General features: G+C 39.7%; 1 protein-coding gene across 1 annotated transcript in view; it reads left to right on the top strand.

The window, feature by feature from the left end:
• Window positions 1-27157, top strand: part of srgap3 (SLIT-ROBO Rho GTPase activating protein 3) — a 55660-nt gene that overhangs the window by 8434 nt on the left and 20069 nt on the right. The window contains 5 exon segments of the mRNA XM_054616108.1: window positions 4749-4944; window positions 14006-14168; window positions 19176-19238; window positions 24846-25031; window positions 26959-27087. Coding sequence (XP_054472083.1) covers window positions 4749-4944; window positions 14006-14168; window positions 19176-19238; window positions 24846-25031; window positions 26959-27087 — 737 coding nt within the window.

The raw sequence follows: 27157 nt of genomic DNA, 5'->3' as shown, positions 1-27157 counted from the left end.
GTTCAGCGACTGGAACTTGTATTATAAGACTCAGAGAGAGGGACAGAGAGAGAGTGAATTAGGGTCTGGATAAGGGTTGCGTTTGTCTGTGTGTCTGCTTTTCATGTGAATTTGGCTCTGCAGTGTAGAGCCCAGATACTGCAGAGCTGAGTTGGGGATTAGGTTAGTGAAATTTGGCTCAGAGTGGCTTTTGTCTGGTGTGTGTGTGTCGACACACAGTATGTGTGTCTTACTGCATGGTGATGTGAAAGCCTAAGGATGTTATTTTCAAAGTGTTTAATACCTTCTGAGGCTGGTTATGATTTATAATGTATCCCCATTACACAGAGACATGTAGTTATTTCCTCCACAGTCACTTCATCAGTATCCAAAAACATGAAGTGGAATCTGTAATTCTCATAGATTCAGTGAAACACGTACGTACATGCATGCTAAATGTGCCTGTAATTATCTGTAGAGATGACACACATACCGTCAAACCCATCGATATGTAATATAATATTTTAGCCTTATTGCCCCGCAGTGAAATCATTCACCCCTCCTCTTCCTCCGCCTGGCTTCCCCTGCTGCCCTCTGCAGAAAATCCCTCTCATTCGCTCCAATTTTATCGTGACTTCATTGTGCCAAAACGTCACGTGGCCCTCTTAAACAGCAGACTTGCATTAAAACGCTGCACCAGTGCATCACCACTGGTGTCCTGAAATGAGTTCAGGAGGAGGTGCAGGTTAACATTTATGAGACAATAAGTAATGTCTTGTTCTCAGCCCATAAATGTGTCCATAATACATCAGAACGAATGATATCCTCTGAGGAAGTGCTGAGGAAATGTCAGGAGTTTTTTTTAGTGTTGACCAGTTGAACATGAGTAGGGGTAAGTCTTTGCACTGAGCTGCATTTTGCCTGAGGGACACAAAAATTTAAAATGTTACAGATATTATATGTTCTGTTGCACCAATGGATTTTTGCAGATATAAGAATACCTATTATAAAAGGCAATTTTACATTCCATATAATTGACCTGGTAACAAAAAGGGCAAAAAAGGCAGAGCAGGAATCTAACTTTATCGTTCTGTCACAAGGTCCTCTGATTAAAGGCTGGTAAAGCTTTAAAGAATAATATTATCATTCAAGCAAAATCATTTTGGCCTAAATATGAGCCAAAAAGAGTTTGACCATATTCCAGTATTGTCTGAAGATAACCCCATTTCCCTTCTCCAAAAAGAAGAGAAAAATGAAAATAAGCAGATATCTACATTTCTTAATAGAAAGACATAGAGGCAACACATTGTCTGCCACTGATTATAGCTGCATGTTTAATCAAGCAACAACATTAAAGGTTTGACTTTCTCACTTTAAATTAGAGGAATTGTGTTTTCTGTAGGTTGCCCAAAAAATCCCACCTGCTTGCCCATCCCTAAATCCAGTAACAGTGTAATTGGAATAAATGGTGAGTAACTTGAAATGAGTCCATGTTTTAATACATGACTATTTTGCTTCTGAGAAATGAGCATGCTAATAGTTAAATTGGAAAACTATTTGCTAAAAGTCCCTATTTTAATCCATAAACTCATTAATGTTAGCATATTTATTTTTATTTAGAGACATATCTGAATATCTGAAATCATTTATTTGTTTGTTTTTAAACCAAGAAAACCAGGGAAGCTTATGCTTAATTTATAATTTTATAATGATATAATGTGGTTATGCAACATCATCGCAGACACTGCAGACGTTTGATTGGACATCAAAGCTGGGAAATGGATTTTCTGGACCGGTACCATCACATCCTGTTACAACAACAACACTTTTATTAATTCTAAGCACATGAGCTCCTCTTCATCATCCAACTATTCCATATTTTTTTGTAACTATTGAATCACGTTTATCTGACAAATAATTTGTAAACCGCAGGTCTAAACCAAAAAGAAATAACATGCTAAGCACAATCCACTGCATTACTATGCATGCTTGGTGTGTGCGAGAGGAGCCCGCACATAAGGCAGAGACGCACAGCCGCAGGAGTATAAATCAAGCTGAAAGTGGGGCATCCATGTTTAGCATCTTTACACAGAAATGTGTGGGTTTAAAGCCTTGCTATGTTCATGTCAGAGAGGAAGGGAGGTATGAGGTGGTGGATGTAGTTCAAGAGACATGTACACTGAGACTATGTATTACATAGATGATGTAGAAAATGAGTGTACTCTAGTATCACACAAAATCTTTTTAACAGCCTTAATAGCACTGGTTTGAACCAGTTATAATTCTTGAAAGCAATGACGGCATGTTGTGTTTCAGATTACTCACTGTGTGTTTTATCTACGCTGTAAATATTTTTTTACTTCATAGTAGCAAATCAGAGGAAAGACAATTATGAACATCAGAAGGATTTATTTTTTCAAGGAGTGTAGTAATAGTGCACAGGACTTGTGCACTAATGACTGAAAACAGACGGAAAAGAACCACAGAGGGGTCCCTCACTTTGTATAAACCTCAGCCAGTGAAGCCTTTCAAAGAGCTGGGAATACTTAGGGAATAATTCTCCAATTGCTCATGGTTTCTGAGAGGGAAGGGCACACTACTGGTGTGCGTGACCTATTTTTCCAAACTCATCTGTCAAATGTAGAGCTGCAGCTGCTGGTTGAGAGTTCCCTTTTTGTGAAAGACTGTTTTCAAAAGTCCTCCCTGTCACTCAAGCACATCGGTGCCATATTTTCCTGGGGCATTTCTCTCGGCTCGCCTGCTTTGGCACTGTTTTTTCTGTTTAAATAAAAATAAATACAAAAAAACATTGCATAAAGGGAACATAACTGCATGTTTGGGACAGCCTGTCATTCCTGTCAGGGCTGAAGCAGTTAAGTGGGATCTCTCCCTGAGCTCTGGTTCAGGGCTCCCACTAAAAACTGAGTTCTAAGCCGTCGGTGCTGGGAGGGAGAGGGAGGCCCCTGGATGAAGGAGGAGGGCTGGGACAATGGTTAACCACAGAGTGAAGCATGCCGCTTGAGGCTGAGGCCAGGCGGCACGACATCACAGGGAGAGAAAAGGCTCGCCCCCACAACATCACTGTTTCAGTTCAAATGGCAAGCTTCCCCCTGCAGTGAGAGCCTGCACTGATCCACAAGGAGGGCTTGGCTGACCAAATGACTCCCTCAACAGCATGGAAACACAGTCTGTGTCACTGCAGTGGTTTCACCATTCAGTCAGCACTTCATCTGCCATGGCTCAGATATGTATAAAATATTTTTTTAGGGTTATGACTTTCAATGACTCATGTTGTACCATCTTTTTGTTACAACATGTAGTGACTTACATTTACGGTGCAGACATTTTTGAAGACAGAATTCAACACATAAATACCAGAAGTAATTTTGAGTGGAGAAAAGCTTGATAAGATGGTCCGATAACTACTGTGCAAAGCATCATTGTGTATTCCTGTTGGAATTTTAGCTTTAAATGAAGAAATTCCAAATTTTCTAAAGAAACCTAACATAAACACACTTTTTTTTAAATTCACACTGTTTGTTGGATGAATTGCTAAAGATAAGAAAACACTGAAAGCATACAAGACCCATGATGAAACCACTGCTTGATATGCCATAATCTTGAATTATTGTAATTTAATTCTACTGCTAGACTTGACTCAGGAACTGCACTGAGGCAAATGGTGTTTGTATGTGACAATAAAACGTCTTTAATATGAGATGATCAAACCACATTTTGTTTTTTCTAATAAGACATGCTCATTAGTTCAAGAGCTTTCCTTCCCCTTGAGAAGTGACACCACTCATCCTGTTTGCAGTAGCTTCTTCTATCAGGTTGTGATTCTGTTCTGCTAAATAGGCCTTTTCTCTGTTCCTGAGTGGAGGCATTTTTGCTGCTGATGACAGCACTACAAAGAGGAATCAGGTTTCTCTCATGGGTTCCCACTGGCATGAAGGATCTGTAGTCTGCCTGGCAGCATCAGGTTCTTCTCAAGGAGAAATGTTACTCCTGTACTCGCTCCAAGTGGGAGAGTGCATTAGCTTCTCATTAAATCAGTTTTATCTCACAGTAGGTCCACAGTGTAGACGCCTTTCATACAACATGGGTCATCTTACAGCTTGGCATGGAGCCTCACTGGTCATTCCCACTCTCAGTTATATACACTTGATGTTGCTGCTGGGCTGACAGACGGCAATGAAATAGCTTAGAATAACAGCATTTGATGATTAGTAATTGCGTACACCCACATTGTGATATACTATAAGATTATTGGTGATTGATTTAACAGCCCTGCTCGACTTGTGTTAAGGTTTTTTTCTCTATGTGACTGCAATAAGTGGTGTGTGCTATGATGCCTCTCAGATAATGTTAGACAAGGTCAAGCTCTTCATTTCTCATAGGACATTATTAGTGCTCACTGCATCGGTCCCATATTAAAGGGTTGATCAAAACCTTTTCGTTAAATATTTTAAAGGTGCTGAAAAATATTATTTTATTTCAATGGATTATTACTGTGTCAGTCAATCTTTAGGCGGCATTTTTCTCAAGATTAGCATTGGCTACAGAAGTCATTACACAAGTGGTTCTGTTAGTGGCTGCTTGATCAATCTAAAGATATTTGTCTTTATTATTTGTCATATTTTTCCATCAACATCATACACCTGCACACTTCATAATATGCTTGAAAGGTTGTTTTTGACCAAAGCATGTTGTAACAGCAGCATAAACAGTTGACTTACATCATTTTTGTTTTCTGTTTTGATGGACAGAGATCCGCAACCAGCTGGTGGAGCAGTTCAAATGCTTGGAGCAACAGTCTGAATCTCGTATCCAGCTGCTGCAGGACCTGCAGGACTTCTTCCGCCGAAAAGCGGAGATTGAACTGGAATATTCCCGCAGCTTAGAGAAATTGGCCGAGAGGTTCTCCTCCAAGATCCGAAGCTCCAGGGAACACCAACAGTTCAAGTGAGTTTCCCTCGCTGCCCTCATCCATTTGCTGATAAAACTGAATGTATCTGTGAATCTGAGAGGTTGTGTGAAAGGCCATTGGTGTGGTTACATATCTTTTATTTATGCTTTCCAAATGAATGCTTGAAAAATGTAAATGTTGACCTCATTTGCATCTTCTCTTATGTGCACCTTCACTAACAGATTTCTGTCCTTTACTGCCGTATTGCGATTTGATTGTTCAATTATAGCACATTTTTAGGAAAAAACAGAGTGTGAAAATAAAGATCAAGTAGGTTTGTTACCGGAAAAAAAAGTGAAGAGAAGTTTGCTCTATTTTATCAGCCCTGAGTAATGACCTGCATGCTTTCTCTCAGAACCCACGCAAAATAAAGCCCACAAATGACTCACCACTGCTCGTTAAGCTTGTTGCCATTCGCACATTAATAATTGAAGGTGACTCAGCCGCATATCAACATTTTTTCAACTTTATTTCAACTACCAGACAGTATAAGGCATTTTTTGGAGATATTTAAGTAAATAAATCTAACTGGGAACAATACAAGTTATGGGGACAAAAAAAACTGGATTTGGGGAAAATTAGGGGGTCATGTGTACCTCATCCTCTGTGGAAACTAGACCCTCTTGTGTGTGTGATGCAGCATTTCATATTCATTTTCCTTAATGTTGTTTACTTTTAACTCACTGTTTTTTTGTATGGCTTAAATGTATTTATGTAAACCTACTGTCCCCTTTTCCTTTCAACGTGTACCAGACCACAGGGATGTGTATGCCAAGGGACTTTATCCTCCTCTAAACACTCACTATTTATAACCTGTAGGACCCAGCCCTGCTGCTAATCACAGTGCCGTGTTTGATTACAGTGCAGAACTACACAACAAAACTCTCCAATATGGTTATGTACTGTAAAAGAAAATCTATTATTACAGTCAAGGTCTCTATGACGTCTTCAAAGGTCAGTTGGTTCTGCAACGCTGATGAGGATGTAGTTCATTGAAGAAGTTAAAGACTGTTGAGGGCTGCACATAACAAATTCAATGCACTCAGTGTTGTAATCTTACTAAACCTTACTGAAGAGAGCTTTGAGTGAAGCTTTGTGCTTCATTATGTTTTGAATTGCATCCATTAAGTACAAATATAGCAGACTCTCAGACTCGGCATCAGACGGAAACCTGTGGAGGTGGTTATTAAATTAAAAACCATGTAATTTATCCAAGAGAGGAACTTATCAGTGAAAACAATAAGTGTTTTATGCTGTGTGTGTTTGCTTGACTGTTGGCTAAATAGATCATTGTACTTGTAGGTATCACTGTATTACTGTAATGTAAAGGACTAACAAAGATGAATTAGTATCAGCAGTTTATTGAACTAAATTTTGCAAAATTAGTATATAGTAAATATTTTCCTATTACTTTCACTGAATTGGATTATTTAACTTGTACTATTTTAATGAAAGTAAGTCTGAGTCTGTTGAGAGAAATGTAAATCCAATGGTGAAGTACAAAGGCAAAAGCATAAACGGATTTTAGGAGTGAAGGTAACAATAATGAGGCCATTGAATGTCAAAATGAAAATCAGCTCACTCGTAGCCTTGACCCATTTAGATTTGCAGCTCTGGAAACGCTGAAAAAAAAGAGGGATCGTCCAAACTACCACTAACACATTGGTACATGACTCACGCAGGGCATGAAATTAAGCTCTGCCGCTCCTAAAATCAAGCACCTCGGGCGATCAGGCGAGTTTGATTCAGTCTGGAAACATACCCAGCTGTGATCTGGCACCAGAGCTCCGACATGAATCTACACCAACATATATGTAGTCTAACTCCAGATCTGATTCTTGCAAATGGAAACAGCAAGACTGCATTCCTTATAATATCCTTAAAAACATTTTCTTATTTTTAAGTTTGAAATGTGTAATATGAAGAGGTCTGTAAGACTCTCAAATGCCCAAAAACCTGCTGCATGACAATGTAGTTATTAGCTTGCTCAACAACAACAAACACACACATAATACACAATTAATACCTTGAATTGGGCTTTAATTCAAGCTACCGCATGTACATGCAAGAATTGGTTATCAATCATGTGATCAATAAAAACAGATATACTTGCGCTTCCTCCCTTTCTGAAATGTTGGAATCCATCCAGGAGAAGCCAAATCAGCATATTGAATGATCTCCATTTGAAGAGAAGTGAGTTTAGTTATGAAGATTGTTAAGTGCCATTTATAAATGCCAGCTAAGTGGGTTACACTTCTTTTTACAAATCTGTTCTGAAGATGTGCCTCACATTTCACTGTTAGTTTTTTTATATAGTTTATAAATTATCACTGTCAGCTAATCAAAGTACTTTTACTTGACACGTTTTGGACTTCTTGACTGTAGACACAGAATACGATCATGAAGAAGTGGTTTGATAGGATGTACACTAACTGTATGTAGGAGAGCAATGTGTGTGTGTGTGTGTGTGTGTGTGTGTGTGTGTGTGTGTGTGTGTGTGTGTGTGTGTGTGTGTGTGTGTGTGTGTGTGTGTGTGTGTGTGTGTGTGTGTGTGTGTGGATGAGTGAAGTGGATGAGGATTTGGCTGCCTAATTGAGTCCAGATGTGTTAGAGGAGGTGTGCCTCACTGTGGTGTCGCAGACTTGGATGGTAGTAGACAGAACTGTGCTGCTGTGCGACATAGTGGCTTAACCTTTGGACTGTACTGTTGATCTTATCCACACAGCGAGGAACAAGTGTTAGAAAAGAGCTAATCCTCAGACACATGTTCTAATAATATTACACTTTACACTGCAGAGATGATAGCAGACTGCAGACAGCAGTGTAGTGACTTGACAAAGTTCACACACACCCACAGTATAGTGATAGCTAAATGGACAACAATGTATAACACTTTTAACTATTATCTTTTTATGCGAACCCCTGTATATTGACCTTAATTCAGCTGATTAAATTATGTGAATAATTAATCCACATAATGTTTAAAAGAATGAAACAGTTCAACTCAACAATATGAGCTAAAGATCCAAACTGAAGCAGGGATAGAACAGAGGAAGTGTGGACAGGCGGTTACAACACTTGCTTGACATTTATATTTATAGGGATGTAATAATCAGTCACTGAAAGTCTGTGTTACATGTCATTCAAACCACACACACACTCTCTTATGTATTAGATTGAAAACATTAGTACTTTTTCTTGCTGAAAGCGTATACAGGCTACATTCAATTCAAACTGACCACTACTTCATCCAAAGTGAGTTTTTTAATCATAAACATGACTGCACCGTGTGCTGTTAAATCAGGTCTGAGCAGGCGGGCGGCCGCAAATCCTGGTAATCAGCTGTGACACACCCTGTACTGTGCCAAACATCTCACTTTAGTGTAGTTTAGTTCATGGTGAGCCACCAAAACACCCAATGAGCTTAAGAAAGAAGCACACTTGTATGTCTAATAAAACACTTTGTTGGCATAAAGCCCAACAATGCAGTACGCACCATTAAAAACAACAAAACACATTTTAGATAGTTTCTTTTGACTTTATCTGAGTTATCTCTGACTCTGTATTTCATCCCAACGTAGCAAATCTGAACCATCCTTTTCTTGTGACTGTCATTAATTGCAATAAAGGTTGTGTTCTGTAAACTCTGTGCTGCACTGCAGAGGAGCACTTCAGGAGCAGCCTATTATCATGTGCCTCGTAATACCTTAATGTTTTTAAGAGACATCCAAAACAGAGCAATACGATAGAGTCATCTTGACCAGGACAGACTTCCATATGTGCTGGATCTCAGCCTACAGTCTGCTGGCTGAACCCTCCCAGTGCAGATTCATTAGCAAGCTGAATGCCACAGTGATTTACAGCTACTGCAGCTACAGCTGCACCGCAGCAACCCGACCAAGGATAATTTAGCTTTTCCACTTTAACTCATTTGCCTCAGTGAAAAGACACACTGAAGGGTTACTGAGATGCTCCATACTGCAGTTACCATGCCAGATAGTGCACACTTCCTTTCTCTTACTGGTTCACAGTCTCCTGAGAGACAACAGCTAACTGGATTATAATTATGGAGCAGACATTTCAAGGTATATCATGGATGGGATTTATAATGTACCGCATCAAATTAGAGTGGATTGGTATCATCTGTCTGTCATACAGACATATTCAGATGTAACATAGCACCATTAAAAAGGCAACTCATGCAATATTGATATGGAGAATAACCTGTCTGGGAGAGATAAGACAGGGCTTGTGCTGATGTCCAAATTGGTCTGTGTGTGTGTGTGTGTGTGTGTGTGTGTGTGTGTGTGTGTGTGTGTGTGTGTGTGTGTGTGTGTGTGTGTGCGTGTGTGTGTGCGTGTGTGTGTTCGTTCATCGCTTTGTGTGTGTGTCCGAGCGATTGGTTTGGGATGAACTGGGGGAGAAAATTGTTTGGTATCTTTATAGCCCCAGATCTGCGTACAGTATATGTGAGTTATTTTAGTTTTGAAGCTGCTTTTGCTCATTTCCAAGGGTTGGCTTGGTTAATTTCATGGTCAGCATGACACAGCTTTGAAAATGTATCAATGGATTTTCCAACGTGTTTCTTTTAGGAGCAGTGTGATGCTGCCTGTAGCAACAATACGTTTGTCTTTAAAGAAAAAAAACAAATGTGATGCAATGCTTTAGTTATGATATAATTATGACGAATGATGTCTGCTGCATAGTATCAGGTGCTTTAATGGTGCACTGGCACTAAACTACAACTGTAAATTTAGTCCCATAACCATGGCTGCTCTCAGGAGCTTTGAGGGTAAAAGGTTAAACTATTTCTCTTTAGGCTGGATTAGTTTGAACACATTAGTTCATTCCCTGATTGTGTCAGGTTGGTCCAGCTGGTGGAAGACAGCATGTGCGACATCAATAGATTAGCTGGTTTGCAGTTTGTTTTTCAGATCTTGTCAATCCCTTCATTGATGATTCACTGTGCTCTGCTCTGGCCCCCGTGTCTGTGCAGCTGTGCATTATCAAATGTTGGCAGTGTGTCTGCTCACAAAAAAAGAAGAAAAAAAATTACTAAATTATGTGCATCACCACTGTAGCATATTGAAGCCCTACTTGAAAACGGGGGCAAAACGAATGTGAATGGCAAAGCTGGCTGCATGTGCCCACGTTCCCCTTGTCTTTTGAAACTGTGTTTGGCTCCTTCTCCTTTTCTTGGCTGTTTCATTGATAAGCAGCAGGCAGGCAGTGTGGAGGGGATTAAAGGCCTTCACAGAGCCGAGTCCTGGTTTGATAAATACACACTTCCTTCTGGAAATCCTGGCTCAGACACATCATTGGCCCTGGGTGATTAGATGGTGGCATTCAGTCGGCCATCACTAAAGCATATGCACTGTTCTATATAATGCATACTTGTTCAAGGTATGCACATTATGGGGAGGCTTGCAATCAGTTTATCATTGAACCAAGGATTATTACAATATTCTCCAAGCATGCACTCTTTCTTTGTTTCTAAATTCACTTCCACTACTTCTGCGTCTGATCTGCTTCACGCTCCTCCATGCATTCACAGATTACTTTGAATGTATGTGTCTGCCTCACAGAGGCAGCGAAGCAGTGCCAAGCTTGTAAAAACCATTGAGACAGCCAGGCAGTGCTTTGCAGGATGAGACAGATGTAATAGGATGCCAGAAAGCTCCACTCGTCTCTCCTCCTCTTCCTTCTCACTTCTCAAGAGACTCTCATAGCTCATTGTTTGCCTTCTGCATGTTAATGATATCCTGTGTATAAATACCGAGGGCATGGAGCCATCCAAAAGCAACCCTTTTGAAGGCTTCTAGATTAATTGACCTGCAGGCTCTTAACCGATACTCAGCCTTTTAGGGGAAATCAGCCAGGAGAAGCAGGTACAGAGTAGACATGAATGAGTTTTACTGCATGCTGAAGTCGATCCTTTGTGATGGATAAGCCTCTGTCTCAGAGTGGGTATAGAAAAGATAGTGTCTCTTTCCCATAAAACAGGCCAAAGAGCTACATTTATTACTGTGTTAGAATACTTCCAGAGATGCTGCTGGTACACAGGCCTAATTACCAACCTTCTGCTCCTAATTCCTGTGAAATGAGGACAGCAACTGGGAAAATAGATCTTGTTTCCTTTGTTTCTCTTTTCAAGGCTGTAATCTTAAGCATTAAGAATATATACCACTTTTAGACCTTAGACTTAATTAATAATTTGAAATTTATAAAACTTATAATATTCCCATCATTCTAGGCTGGACTTTGTGTTTACTGCTAATCATGAAATTTTAGCATGCTAACACGTTAAACTAAAACGGGGAAAAAACTTCAGCATGTTAGCATTGTTATCATGAATTATTTAGCTCATGGCATGGCTATGCTTAACTGAAGTCCTAGCATCTCTCCAGAGGCATATCATATTCAAAAGGAAAGAGTGACTTAAAGTTACTAGGATGGACCTTTAACTGGTTATGAAACTGTCTCAAATTAATACTGATGATATGACCTACTTTAGTAAACATCAGCAAGAAGATTGGCTATTTCCATATAGCTGTTGGGTCGGATTTCGTGCAAAATCAGATGAAATCATGCAGGATCTCTTGAGCTCCTTCAGCTCAGACTCCAGCGTGGCCTCCGGCATCGACCAGCCCACTCCGGACAGACCCAGATCTGGCTTCTTGCTGCCTCCGATCTGCAGTCTGAATGGGAGGTTGAGAGCGGCTCTTCTTCCGGCCTGGAGCTGAGCTTTGAACCATAACCAAGACTGCGCAGGGTAGACCGTCAGACCTCGCTGCAGTACAACGAGAGGTTTTCTATTGGGCTTCTGATGCTCAGAAACACTACTGCTTTAATTGCAACATCAACACAGAGTGAAGTTTTTGGTAGTAGCTTTAAAGCAGCAGATTTAGCACCAGTATTACATTGGGGACTACAAGCACTTTTAACCATCAGAGGAGGGCCAAGGATTTACCTGAACAGTGTTTGGGTGGAAAGCTAAGAAGGATAAAAAAGGGGCTCTGATGGGCCTGGTTGTGCTTAGGGATGTGATGAAGCATCTCTGACCACTTTTAGGGATTAGCAGAGAGTCGAGGTGCTTATCCGTAAACCTCTCAACCACAAACCACAATTATACACTGAGAGAGCTGCATCCCTTACAGGCAGATAGGTTAGTCAAGCAGAACTGGTACAAAATAAGGGATGGTGACTGAGACAGTAGAAATAGGCCATACCAGAGGAGCAAGGAGAATATGTTCTAAATCAGTGTTGTTAGTAAAACCTAAATCCTAACCATTTTTTGTCTGTCATCGCTTTTATACAGCAAAGTAATGTTTAACTTTATCATTTTATTATTACCTCTTGATTGCAAGACTGAAATGTGGCATGAATTTATGGCTGGATTTATCTCGGCTCTTTCAAATTACCATTACGTTTTTGTAAAAGCAAATTAATTGACTCGCTTTATGACAAAGTGCATCTCAGGACCACATTCTCAATGTAACGTTGAAGAAGTGGGCCCTGTAATAAACGGATGGATTAAGTTTTCTACACATGCCATTCTGGTTTTCTGATGTCATGAGAACAATGTGCTGGTGTTTGTGCCCTGTCAGCCTGATGTTAGTGCGTTTAGGGGCAGAGTTAAGTAAAGAAATAATGTTGAAAGTACTCTGGAGTAGCTAGATATCAACTTCATTAGATGTGATTAGCGTTATGGAAGCTCTCTGAAGGAGGGCTCTTTGATGTTGGTGCTGCTCATCTCTTTTTCTCTACTAGTGAAACCCTATCCCCCACCCTGCTCTGGCTCTCCTCTCTCCCTCCTTTGCTCTCATTTCCCCCTCTCTCTCTTTGTCTCCTCCTCCTCCTCCTCCTCCTCCTCCTCCTCCTCCTCCTCCTCCTCCTCCTCAGGGTTGGTTGATTGATTAATACTCAGATAGGATCCAGACAAGGGTATGGGTTTGAAGGGATTGTGTGTGTGTGTGGTTCTTCGGCTTTGGTCTTTCTATTTTAGATCACCCGAGGCGGAGACAGTTTAAACTGATGCTGCAATCAGGGCCCTTGACTCTGCATAATTATGGTCACCAACATTATACATTGACAACAGTTGATGCCTTACTAGACCATAGCATTGTTTTGAGTGTGTTGGAAGACAGATAGGAAATTATGGAGTTAGGGATGAAGACATTCACCGAGAAAGAGGGAAAAATTGTGGTATTTATGCCACAAGAGGTTGTCTTGTTTCAGCAGATAATATTTGTAGCTATACTATTTACTAAAAATTCAAAAGCTTTTGTCTTTAGCCAAAAAATATTATGTTAAACACCATAGTGCAGTCTTAAGTGTTGATTTGGGCTTGTTCCCTTATTGTTGCTATTCTTCCAACAATCAATTAATAATTGGAAAATAAATAATTCCGTAATTTTTTTAGTAGCCTTAGTCAATATCTGTTGGTCAGACAGTTGGCACCACTTTGGTAGATACTGAAATATCTCAATATCCCACAACATTTTGCAGACATTCATGGTCCCCAAAGGATCAATCCCTCTCACTTTGGTGATCCCCTGAGTTTTTCTTGAGCACCACCATGAGGTTGTCATTGTGGTTTTTAGTGAATTTCTCAACACCTATTGGATTGATTGTCATGAACGTTGTTGATCCCCAAATGTTTAATCTAGCATCATCATAAAACTTGACTTTGGTTAAACTTAATGCCTTCAAAATTTATGATTGCCCATCAGCCTTAGCTGTATGCATGCCAACACACTGTACTTAGATGGTGAACATCGTTAACATTACACTTGCTACACATCAGCATCCAAGCATTGTCAATGTGAGAATGTTAGCACACTGATGTTAGCAATGAGCTCAAAGCACTGCTGTGCTTAAGTATAGCCTCACACAGTTGTTAGAGTGGCTTTTGACTCTTAGTCCTGTTTAAATTAGCTTTTTTGCTGTTATGCTTCATAAAACTGAACAAGTAAAGCAAATGACCATTAAAATACATCACCACATGTTCATAAAATAACATTCTAACAGAACTATATTATTTTCTTGTTTTTTCAGGAAAGACCAGCACCTGCTGTCCTCAGTAAACTGCTGGTACCTGGTGCTGAACCAGACGAGGAGAGAGAGCCGGGACCATGCCACCCTCAGCGACATCTACACCAACAATGTCATTGTTCGCTTGGCCCAGATCAGCGAAGACATCATCCGCCTGTTCAAGAAGGTCAGTCCTTCCCTCTTTGTTGACTGCTACTCTCTTATCACTTGTGCACAAAATGTCAGAGTGAGAAGGACAAAACAAATACCAAGCAATGTGCCCTTGTTGTTATGCCTTGGTGTTGCTATTAAGTTGAGCTTGCAAGTTTAAAGTTGCAGCAGCTAAAGTGAAAGCTACCTCTCTACTTTTGTTGCTTCATTTTGGCCTCAGAATGCTAAGTGATGTTAGCTAAAATAGATGTGGTACTTTGAGCTCTGCCTCAATGCACATGGATTTAGTAGATTGTGTATAAGGTCTGTCTGACCTGAAAAACAGCATGGGGAAAAGTGAACCTGAGAACCCCTCGCCCAACTCTCAGCCACTGGCAGCACATAGCAGAGACAACTGAGGTCTTTTCCAGACATCAGAACCTAGTTTTCACCTTGCAGGCCTTTCTGTAGGTGAGCTGCACACTGTTTACTGAGCTCTATTCAGATATTACTCTGTTTGTGTGTGTGTGTGTGTGTGTGTGTGTGTGTGTGTGTGTGTGTGTGTGTGTGTGTGTGTGTGTGTGTGTGTGTGTGTGTGTGTGTGTGTGTGTGTGTGTGTGTTTGTACATGTGCATCTGTGTGGATGCAAGCCAGGCCAGTGTTTGTCAGAAACAGTGCCAGAGCTGAAAAGGCAGAAGCACTCTGTCCTTTTTCAGTCAGGTGCCCTCAGGTAGCTTTTTCTATATTTGAAGGTATGAATGGATGGCTCTGCTGCTTGCTGGCAGACATATTGGCAGGCTATAAATAATGCAACAAAAATGTCATGGAACTCTGTGGAAAATTACAAATGTGAAACAGAAATGAATGAAAGAGCTTTGGATGATTGACTGTTGGACATGACAAGGTGATCAAGGACAGAAAGTACAGCTGTCGACAAAAACTTGATCAAGGTCTTGTTTAGCATATAAATGACAAACAAAACTGTGACTTATAGTGAGAATGTTTCATATGAATGATATATTGTAATTATGGTCAATATGTTATGATGCCTTACATATATATGTATTCTGTTCTTCTCTCTCAAATAATTCAGGTATAGTAGTTAAGAGTGTTAGATTTTAATGTACAGAAGGCACTGTTTCTGTTTAAATTAATTGCTAAGAGAACATATTAATACATAAATGGTTGTAGGGAATGACTGTGGCTCGGTGATTTGAGTGGGCTGTCATTTGGACACATGGCTGGTGGTTCAATCCCCGGTTCCTACTGTATGCATGTCAAAGTGTCCTTGAGCAAGACAATTAACCTGAAGTTACCTGGGTGCTTTTCCGTAGCTTCCCCAGTTCCTAAAAAGCTTAAGATGGGATAAATCCAGAGGTCAAATTGTATGTATGTGATGATTGTAATGCATTTTAAGTTTTTAAACTACAGCACCAACTACAGGTGCAAAATTGCTAATTCTTGCCTGCTATAGAGGGTAATATTTTAAGAATGTATACTGTACTCACAGGTTTCTATAAGGGCTGTTACAATACGACCCGCCACATCTCTTACAGTGTGTTGCATCATGGTGGTTGAATCCTCCCTGCGCCTCTGCAGTACATGCTGCAGTCTGTCTCACTTCAGAGCCACTGATGCATACAGATGCCATTCACCAGCTGTTGGAGGCCTCTGTGGATATTTTCCATTTATCACATTCAGTCCAGTGCTTGTTTGAGCAGGACCTACTGCCAGCACTCCAGATACAAACAGTAAAAAACAACAAATCCTGTCTTTATTCCTAATGTTATTATTATTCTTTTCCTCTTTGATGATTAGTTAAGTTTCTGACTCACAAGTAACAAGTTCTTTCAAGCACAGTTAGCCGATTAGGGCGTGGACAAACGTTAACATGGGGATATGAGTGTTTTTTGTGTGTGTGTGTGTGTGTGTGTTTGTGTGTGTGTGTGTGTGTGTGTGTGTGTGTGTGTGTGTGTGTGTGTGTGTGTGTGTGTGTGTGTGTGTGTGTGTGTGTGTGTGTGTGTGTGTGTGTGTGTGTCAGTAAAAGTGATGAATACTTGCCCTGTCACCCACTGTCTTGCTGCAGTGAGGTTTTCTTTCAACACAGTTCCTCATTGTTATATTGATCTGACAGAAAATGATACTCATAATGATTCATATATGAAATGACAGTTATGCATCTTGCTGAGTCACTATGATGCACCAGCATTAATGAGTCAGCTTATAAGAGAGGTAGAGAGCACAGAATGTTTTGTTCTATTTTGAAATGCATCATACGAGGCATCACCTATTGTTGGCTGCATACCAACAGCCCACCTATCAAGAATAATCAGCTGTATTCTTCAATCTCCATCTGACAAGAACTGTCATTGTTTCAATAGTTTAGGATCGCTTAGGATCTGACCGTCGTTTTGCTTAATGCGGTCCTTTCAGATTACCAAGTCTCACTCATTACAGCAACCAGGTTTCGTGAAGGATTGTAGTTTGAAGACTCCAAAATGCATTGCAATTACTTGCTTAGCATTAAAAATCTAAAGTTTCAGGGGTGGACTTAGGCTCTTACATGGCTTGTCTGTCTAAAGTTCACCACTTTAATAGGGCTCCGCATCTTGACTCATAGTGCAGTGTGGCCAAAGGCAAGGGGGACAGGAAATAGCATGTGTTGAGTTTATAATAAACTGTGGTAACTAGCATGGTTAGCATGCTAACAGCAGTTCAGAAATGTGTTAATTATAGGACTACAGCGTTTTACAACATTTTACTGTCAGTAACATGTGTTACTGTCCTTGAACTCACCACAGACGATCAGCATTCGTTCTTCTCTGCTGCTTTTATTGTTTCTTAGAGCAACAATATAAACTATAAACAGTATACTCTCTTACTGTAGATGGTGACACCTTTAGGCAGGCAGAATAAAACAAAAGCCAAAGGTTTTTACTGCAGTGACGACCCACTGACAGGCACATATTGTAGATGTTGTAGACATCACACTTAATGACTAATGTTTGAAGGAATAAGGTTAAAACATCTGCATAACCAAATGGACCAAACCTATATGAAACGAGAGGTGCCGCACATATTGCATAGGCGCACAGCCACAGGAGCATAAATCAGGCATTAGAGAGTGACTGATGGCAGAGCTTCCCTATATTGTATGAGTTATTTATCTTTTGCATTGTGATGAGAGTCAATTTACCAATGGACAGCAATGGCAACTCTCCCTGATTTTGCCATCTGTACATTTGGATGCTGCAATAGATCAGTGTTCTGGAGAGCAAGTGATAATATAGTGTAGTACTAGCTGTTAGCTAGGGGTGTCCCAAACATTTGATTGAAACCATTAAACTTACCTAAAGCCTATTTTACTTGCTGTTTTATGTATATAGGGTAAGCAGAATAGCTAGCAAGCTAATCATTACGTTTCGACTCCTAAAAGTAAATACTTAATAAGTAGATAAAAGAAAACCTAGAGTAGCCTACACTCAATCAAGCTTTCCAAAACAAACTAAAGCAGAGACCCCAATGTTGTGTCGTAAAACTGGGAGTTTCATGATCCCTCTACTATATGTTAACAATAAAGACGTATTCATTTTAGTAACATTGTGGAGAGTAGCCCAGCCTGCCTCCTATTTGTGATTGTACTGACAGCGTTGGTTTTTGTATCAACCTTCCTCAAACATCACAACTTCCTATAGCTCTGTGAAGTCAGAGTTAGTTTTTTAGAATGTGTCAGACCATCACATTGAAATATCCTGGTGCTGTTGCATTGTCTCACCTTTTTGTCTTCAAATAACGGCTTTATGCTTGTCTCCCACACAAACACAAACATTATTGGATTCTCAGTCATTTATTTCTCCAGTCCAGGTGTGTCACACGTTTTTGATCACAAAGCATGCTGTGCAGTGAGATGACTGTGAAAACGTAAAGCTGCATATGTGTTAAAAGCTGTGAGAGGAAATAACTGTGTGTCTTCATGAGGTGTTCACTGAATCCCAGACAGTTTCTTCCAAACAAAACATATTAAATTGGCGGCAGAAAGAGATGATGGCTCAAGCAATCTCTTCACTATTAAAATGAGATACGAAACTGGAAAAAGATCTTGTTGTTCCTCTTGATGCACTATTGATTTTTATTTATCTTTGTAGAGCACAGTGAAACATCAATAGACCATATTGTTTTTCTTTGTCAGAGGATGTCACACATTGTTGTCAGCCCTTGACGCACTTCACAGATGTACAAACTCACTTCACGAATACGTACACATACACCTACACTCAGGAAATGGATAAAAAGAGAGACATTACAAAAGGCAGTGGAAAAATCTAAATATGAAGTGCAATAATCACAGGAAATTAAACTTGCATGTGGCATTGCTCGTCTTGTCTATTCAACACCAAGTAGAGAGGTACAGTAAGTACGTGTGTCAAGTAAATTTGTACAAGAGGTATTACTAATACATTCAAAGCAGAAGAACACTGTGATTGCTTGTACACTATACAATAGATTTGTGAGCCTCATCCAGCCTGTGTCATGTTTGACTAAAAGAAAGAACTGGTGAGATGGAGGAAGTGGGAAAATGGATGTGCTTTTAATTTTAAACTTTAGAAAATAACATTTTAATTAAATTAATCCGACTCAATAGATTATGTTTGACAAATGAAAACAAATATTTTTAGTCAGGACATCTGGGTTTGTAATACTCAAAACACGCCAGAAATCCAGATTGTTGGAAGAGAAATGCCTAAAGTGACAGGGTTTATGTTTTTTTGATGAGCATTGAAGTTTCATTTCAGAGTGTTGCACAAGAGGAAATTCTGACCTGACAGTGGTGCTAGAGGAAAAAAAACAGGGAGTCATTAGGATTCATCCTCAGATGTTCTTGAAACTGTCCCAAATTCAGTGGCAATCCATTCAGTAGCTATCGAGATATTCACTATGACTTACCAATGTCATTGTGTCAGCATAACCGACCAACAGGTCACAGCTAAAGGTTCCAACATTATTTGTTGTCTCACGCCTGTGTTTTTTGCTCACTGTGTTTCAGAGCAAGGACATTGGAATCCAGATGCACGAGGAGCTGGTGAAAGTGACAAATGAACTTTACACTGTAAGTAATACACAGCGTCCGCTACTGATCGATCCCTCACACCTTATCTCATCTCTGAGCTCATTCAGTTCTTTTTCCTCTCTGGCCTTCTGACATTTAATTTCATGTTCTCTCTTTTTTTTAATTATCTTTCATCACCTTGCTTTCTTCTCTGTACATTTTGAACTACGTGTGCTTTCCTGCATAGAGTATAAAAGATCCAAATGTTTCCTCGTCACGAAGTCAGTTCATGTCCGTGCGACTGCCTTACAGAACCTATAACAAGGCTTAACCCCACTGGAGTCAGTCCACCTATGCATAATATACACTCAGTTGACATTTTAATAGATACAGCTATCTAGAACTAAAGCAGTCAAATGCAACAGGCATGAAATAAATCCTACAGTACCTTCATGAAGTGTTGATTACACCTAAAGGTAATTTTTGAGGACGTTATTTGTGGTGATGTTGAATTGTATTGCATTATACTGAGAAGAGAAGCTAATTAGAATGTGATGCATTAAGTGTTTAAAATTGATGTTGTATTATAGAGACAGTGTGTTATTATACCTTAGCACAAATGTGTGAGAAATAAAGGGGCTGTTGTGAAATGATGGAACACATTGTTTCTCTATAAATTGTACAGTTTCTGGGCTTCAATCACTTTCACATCCGTTCGCTCTGGTCCTCTTCAGGGGTCACATCACTGGTTGTCTCTGTGAAATACCTGTCTGCCATAGTACATGATTGTATCATTTGTTAGACTGTTTGCATAATTTTTGCAGAAAAGAAAGAGAGTTTTCTGAGCAGAAATAATAAGCAAATTGCATAGTGCGCATCTTGTTTCCATAACAATGGACTCAGTCATTCACTTTAGGTCACCTGTTCCAGCTCAGTTGCTTTGTTGTACCGAATGTCACCGCTTTGCTTTTCTCTTAGATAGTCAGTAACTATAATGACCGGTTTCTCTGCTGGTACAGTATGTTCTCTTTTTCTTTGTTATTGTTGTGTTGAAACGGTCTTCTGCCTTATTTTGGTTTGCCAGTTCAGAAAAATGTAGTTCATATCATTCACTTCACAAAGAAAGCAGATTTTTTTTTTCTCTCAGCTATCGCAGAGCCCAAACAGTCTTCTTTTTTCTTTCCATTTTTTTCTGCAACCAACTCTTGGGCATCCTGCAGCTGCTTCCCATACATTTTAATTTAAAAAAGGTGCTGAATGGATGCATGAAAGGATGTTTCCTGTCGTTATTTATAGCCAGGATGTTTGGTTTTCAAGAATCAGTACAACACAATTAGAGTGCAACATTAAAGGCAGCATTTCTTCCAAGACCACATTTTCTCAGAAGTATATAAATGGGTTGTCAGTACATTACACTGTGTTGTTACAACACTGTCAAATAACACAAGTACATTTTCTAATCAACCTCATGGAGCAATTTATTGTCTTCACCATTTAAATTTTTTTCATAATTGCTTTTGTATTTAATTTATTCTATGATAATAGGTAAGAACTGATTTGTTAATAATGGGATTTCCTGCAGGAAACCCTGCAGATATATGAACACATGTCAGATATTAGGACATACCTTACTGGTGCTGCACTGAGCACTCTTGTGAGTTCTTATTGAGGGAGACATAATGCCCAAAACCTGGACTAGCTCCAGGCAACTTCAGCAATCTTCTGCCCCCTGCGGTGAAACAGAAGAGATGGCAGAGCTGCCATAAATAGTATGACTTATTCATCTGTGCAATGTGATGAAAGTCAAACTACCAAAGGGCAGTGCTGGCAACCTTCCCTGATCTCACCATCTGTACATTTGGATGCTGCAATAGATCAATGTTATGGAGAGCAAGAGATAATCAAAAGTGCATGCATGTTCATTAAATTTATTTTTAAAGGACTGTATAATTGGCAGATACTTTTAAAGACTGGCCATAGTTGCTGTACTCTACACCTTATGTCTCTATGTTGATAAATTAAAAATCAATTATTGCTGCAAAAGGTTATATCTGTCAGGCATTACCAGTTTGTTTTCCTGTTAATTTCAGTTTCATTGAAACACATAGAAAGATAAAATAATTTAATACCTTTATACTTTTTTTCTGTTTCCCCGCCACTACTTTCTCCGTCTGAGGACAATGCTGCATGATAAAACTCAGATGGTTCCTCTTCTCATTTTCTACTTGGTCTCATCTGCAGTCTGGCAGAAAATTTAAAACCCAAATGTTGACGTATGGCCTCGTTCATTCTGAACATGAGGATTATGGGAGTTGTGTGAAACTTTGCAGTGAAGGATAAGAAATTGATTATTGTAAATTATTGCAAAAATAATTTCCCTATGAAATTAAAGATTTAATGTTAGATTTTAAACACATACTGTTCCATACTAATTAACTGTTTCTCACACTAACTATCCATTGCATCGTGACCATATTTGAAAGGGTTCCCTGTTTTGGTTTTTATTCTCGATTCCTTCCTTTTTTATATACGGGGCCAATCATTGATTAAGGGATTGCCTCCAAACTACTCCCAGCATGGGGATGGCTGAGCCAGCGGCTAGTAGCTAATGGTTCTAACAGCACAAACAGAGCAACAGTGCTGACAGACCTGTAGGATGGACGTTACGCTTCCACCACAACGCTTTGGGTCGGAAGTTTGACAATGCACCTGTAGGCATAGAAGTTATTTCACAAATGACGCTCAGGCAGCAGTAATGATGTCTGTTGGAGGAAAATAAATAAAGTTTTTCATGACTGCAACCTTGTGAGTATTTGATTGTACATAAATAGCTTAATCAATAACGAGGCCACATGGTGATGGCCTTGTGCTGTTTTTCTAACAGTTTTCACTGGCTGCCATCTAATTTTACTGGATTAAAACTGTGAAATCCCATTTGGATCCCTGGCTGCTCAGTGAGAGGTAAGACTGTGGGCTGAAGCTATTGTTCAAATATTGTCTAAAGTATGATGCTGCAGCATGACTATTACTGAGAGTGAAGAACCTGTTGTCATTCTGGTGGCTTGCCATCTATATATATATATATATATAAACCTGAAATGAGAAATAGGAGCAGAAGCCAGGATGAACGAGGAGCCAGTCACTTCCTGCTCCCCACAACATGTCTCTGTGAAATTCAGTTTTCTTAGCCTTTACCTGTTTTAATTTCCTGCCGCACTGTTTTAATATCCCCACTGGGATCAATAAAGCTTATCTTATCTCTCTGATCTACCACCTTGTGTCTGATGTCTGCTATTCAGTCTCTAACACGGTTATTCTTTTGTAAACAACATTGACAGTCTCCTTCAGACCTGGGTGCTGGTTCCATTTATTCCTTTATTTACTCATTTGTAGTTCAGTCATTGTTTTCTCAACAGTATTTAACAACATTTACTCACTGCTTATTAATGCAGAAATAAGAAATATCAAAATATCATAGCTGCTACGTATTTTGGGGAAAAAAAGATCAGACCAAAAAATCGGCTTTATTTTGCGCATGATTGGTCAATTTTGACCTTCTTAAAGAATAACCATAATATCAGTTGGTGTATTACAAATATTTTCATACCTAATCAACATTGGTGCCATATTTTCTTGATTTGTTTTCTCTTTTTTTGTCCTTACTCATTCATTACCCACAATATATATATATATATATATATATATATATATATATATATATATATATATATATATATATATATATATATATATATATATATATATATATATATATAGATAGATAATTAATGTAAGACCCACTTGAAAGAGATTTGTTGCATCTCACTTGCCTTTTTCTGAAAACAGTAAATTGAATTTATTCGGTTAAACATTTACATTCTTCACAGCAGATGTTTCGAAGTGGTCAGAGAGGAGAATATTTTAATGGAAGATAAAGAGGGAATGAAGTGCAACAAAGGTCCCCAGTTAGAGTGGAACAAGGGATGTTGTTGTTAGTCAGGGGCTTAAATGCCTAGAATATTTAGACGAGTGTTGAATAGCATTATCTATTTCTCACCTTGCATTCATGATGAAAAACTTCAGCCATTCTCTTACTGTTGGTTTTGTTTCACCAGCGCAGAGACTGCAGGAGTTGAATGGCCCTAGGCTGTCATCAGAGGACTCAACTAAACACACACCTCCTGTAGACACAGCTGAAGCTCAGTCTTCCTGCAAATTAGTTTGTGTCTTTAGCTGCAGGTCCTGTAGTCGGATGGTTCAAAGTTGGCTGGAAATGTAGCATGTTTTTTAGAGGAATTGGAAAGGAAACGGTTTGACTGCCTGGGGAGAAACAGAGTGTTAGCCTAGTTCCTCTCTTCGTGGAGTAGCAACATCGAAGTCAAGCTTTGTCACTCTGAGAATAGACTAGTGACTTTTATTCTATCTATTTATTTTGCCCACCAGTGTTTTCCCTGCAGCTTTTAATACTCTGTTGTTGTAGTTTTTATAAGAGTTCCTGCACTGCCTGGATAGGAGTACTATTTATTTATAGAGCACACAGAAGGGAATAAATAGAGCCTCTTCAAGTTGCAGCACCGGTAAATATTACTATCACAGGGTTGGACGTCAGTGGATGATTATAGATGCAAGTTACCCAACAGCAAACATGTGATTTTGATGAGTAGCTCTTGTAGAGATAAAAGGAACCCCACTGCTTAAGTTAGGCACCAAGTGAGCATTACCTATTTTATCACAGGAAACAAATAAATTACTGTTCATGTTGACTGTCCAACATCCTGATGTGTTAATAGAAAATTCTTTAATTCTCAAAACGTTTGAAGAAGCTGCTCACATCTGGACTTTCCTATACGAGGCTTAAGAATGGGCTTCCAAGAGGAGAGACTCTTCCAATGAGCATCTTGGACAAGTTAAAGACGCAGGATGCTTCTGTCTTGTCTAACGAGGGTTTTCTTACACTACAGTCTTGTCATCACCCTGTTGGTTTGGGCTGTGGGGTGTCTGACTGTCACAAGTTTGAGTGTCTTTGTAGAGATCAAAGTGAAGAGGTAACAGCACAGAACGATGCCATCAATGCTGCTCAAAGAGCTGAAAAGTGTGGGGTGATGAAGAGTTGGTATGAGGCTGGTAAAGCCACAGTTAAGAGAAAAAGGAGGGGGTGAGTGTGAGATTCAACAGCCAATGCTAAACCACACACAACCCTGGGCCCCTGGATTCACTTGAAATATTCCACATGTAGTGACATCTGTGTTACCACTGCATTGACGCCCAAATTGATCCACCAGGCCACAATGAAAAAGTTCACATCAAACCAGATTTTGGAACAAAATTACACTGAGGGCCTTGAAAACTGATCTTTCCATCTGTCAATCCACTAAATAATTTATCACCGTATGCTGCAGCTCTAATTTTACAGAAAGCATATGTCATTGTCAAATATATCACACTAAGTAACAATTGTCTGTGTATTTGCTCCTCTCAGTATGTGGGCTACTGAACTTACGGTTGATAAACCCAGGGTATTCTCTGATTTGTCACTTTTTCATAGTTTGAAAGCATCTGCGAAGCATATTTAAATCTTGTCAGTCCAGATTATAATAACCCATATTGTAAAATGCAATGTTGATGCTGATGTCAATGTTTTGAATATCTGTCATGCTCCTGCTGCAGGTGATGAAAACATACCACATGTACCACACTGAGAGCATCAGTGCAGAGAGCAAGTTGAAGGACGCTGAGAAGCAGGAAGAGAAGCAGTTCAGCAAGTCCGGAGATCTCAACGTCAACCTCCTGCGCCACGATGACCGCCAACCAAGACGCAGCTTCGTCAGGAAAATTGAGAAGATGAAAGAGAAGGTGAATACGAAGGATGGATAGTGTTTGTTAACTTATATTGGGCCATTCATCGAACCATCAGTTGGGTATTAAGACCAGCGTTAGACATTAAAAGCTGCTATAATCAGTATTTTTATAATAGCAATGCATTTAATTGTTATGTTCAATGTGAAAGGGGTCGCTCATAGTTAGGAACCGACAGAGAATTAACACTGAAACCTGCAGCTACTCTAAGCTCATCTGAGCTTTGTAGCTTCTTTTAGCTCGTTGTTTTGGTTTCGGGCCCTCAACTCTGTTTTTTATGTTTTGGTTAACTCTAACCAATCTCATAACGTCGTTTTTGCAGGCAGCTACTATTGATTAACCCATTGTGCATGTACCTTCAGACAAACAGACAAAGTTAGGGACCATCTGCTGAACACAGTGGCACATTAAGTCACCTATTTCCCTCAGGAGTTAGTAAAGAATCATAACAGAGCTAATTGGATAGTGAATATTTGAATAAGATCAGCTAAGTGGTCAGAAATTTGATCCGTCTGATCCTGTCTGCTGGAAGTTTGCCAACAAGTTCACCATACCAACTTAAGAGATGACAAGTGTAAGTGATGTCTGTGTAATATTCACAGTTACTGCTGGTTAAGCAGCTTCTCCTCAAAGCTGAATGAGGAGGTTTGTAGTAAATGGAGGACCAGCTCTATTTGTTGGGTTCACTTGGAGAGAGTGAGAGAGGGATAGGCCAGCAGACAGGCAGCAATATAATGTCAGAAAGTCTCAGGAGAATACTGTAGGTCTGCAGCCAGATACTCACTGAGCAAACAGCAGTACTTCCTGCCAACAACCCGACTCACTTTCCATCTTATGTAGATTTCTCTTTGTATAAAGTCTTCTCTTCCAGCAGTCTATGCCTGGTGGTCTCTGGAGCACCATGTACTTTAGAAGCACCCATGCATTTTTTCTTCAGGATTTTCTTCTGGAATTTCTACTCGCAAATTAATTTGCATTTATGTGTATCAATACGAACTTGAGATACAGGCCCACAGATTGCCTACCATCAAGTTACATTTAAGCACATAAAGACATTAAGACTTCTAACATACAGTCAGTGTTAATACTTTAAATGTTCTATTTGAAGGAATAATTTGACATTTTGGGAAATGCATACTTTTATTGCTGGGAGTTAGATGAGAAAATGTATGCCTTTTTCATGTCTGTATGGTAAATATGTAGCAGCAACCAGCAAACAGTTAGCTTAGCTTAGCATAAAGACTGGAAACAGGGGCAAACTGATAGCCTGGCTCTGTCCGAAGGTATCAAAATATGCTTACTTGTTGTTTTTACACATTTTTGTTTGTACAGATTCAAAAATGTGGTGTAACGTGTAATTTAGTGAACTATACGGATGCTGGTAGTTGGATTTTGTTACCTTTGGACAAAGCCAGGCTAGCTTCTTCCCCCTGTTTCCAGTCTTTATGCTAAGCTAAGTTAGCCCACTGTTGGCCCCGGCTTCTTATTTATTATTCAGACTCAATCTTCTCATCTAAATTTCTGCCTGAAAGTGAATAAGCATAGACAGCAAAATGTCAGACTGTTCCTTTGATGCTGCATATCACTAAGCTGTCGAACACTTCATGCAACACATTTTAAACACAACATGTACACAACTTCCCAGAAGCCAGCGCCTCTTTGAGTGCTTCTTCGTGAGCATCCACACTCTGCCGCCTCAGCTACTTAAGTGTTTAGAGACAGAATAATGACTAAAGCCTGGCTGTGGCACTTAACACGTTAGTAGAAGCAGCTTCCCCAAACTTTCCCTGCCGTCTCTACCTGTCCCAAGGCTGGTCCCAGAACTGCTGCTGCCTGAGCACACACTCAAACCCTCCCTACTGTTTGATTTCCCTGCACTGATGGTTTTTCTCCTCATCTTTTCTGTCTCTTATCTCCTCCCCAGAGGCAAGCCAAGTACTCAGAGAATAAGCTGAAATGCACAAAAGCCAGGAATGACTATTTGTTGAACTTGGCAGCAACAAACGCAGTTGTGGCAAAATATTACATCCATGACGTCTCTGATATGATCGATGTAAGTATGCGCTAGGCACATGTGTTTGTTTATATCTCTCAGATGGGATTTATGATGTTGATTTAACTCT

The sequence above is a fragment of the Anoplopoma fimbria genome, chromosome 17 (genome assembly GCF_027596085.1).
Source record: "Anoplopoma fimbria isolate UVic2021 breed Golden Eagle Sablefish chromosome 17, Afim_UVic_2022, whole genome shotgun sequence".
Classification (NCBI taxonomy): Eukaryota; Metazoa; Chordata; class Actinopteri; order Perciformes; family Anoplopomatidae; genus Anoplopoma; species Anoplopoma fimbria.
The sequence above is the reverse complement of the archived record's forward strand: the minus strand, read 5'-3'. Positions and strand labels throughout refer to the sequence as shown.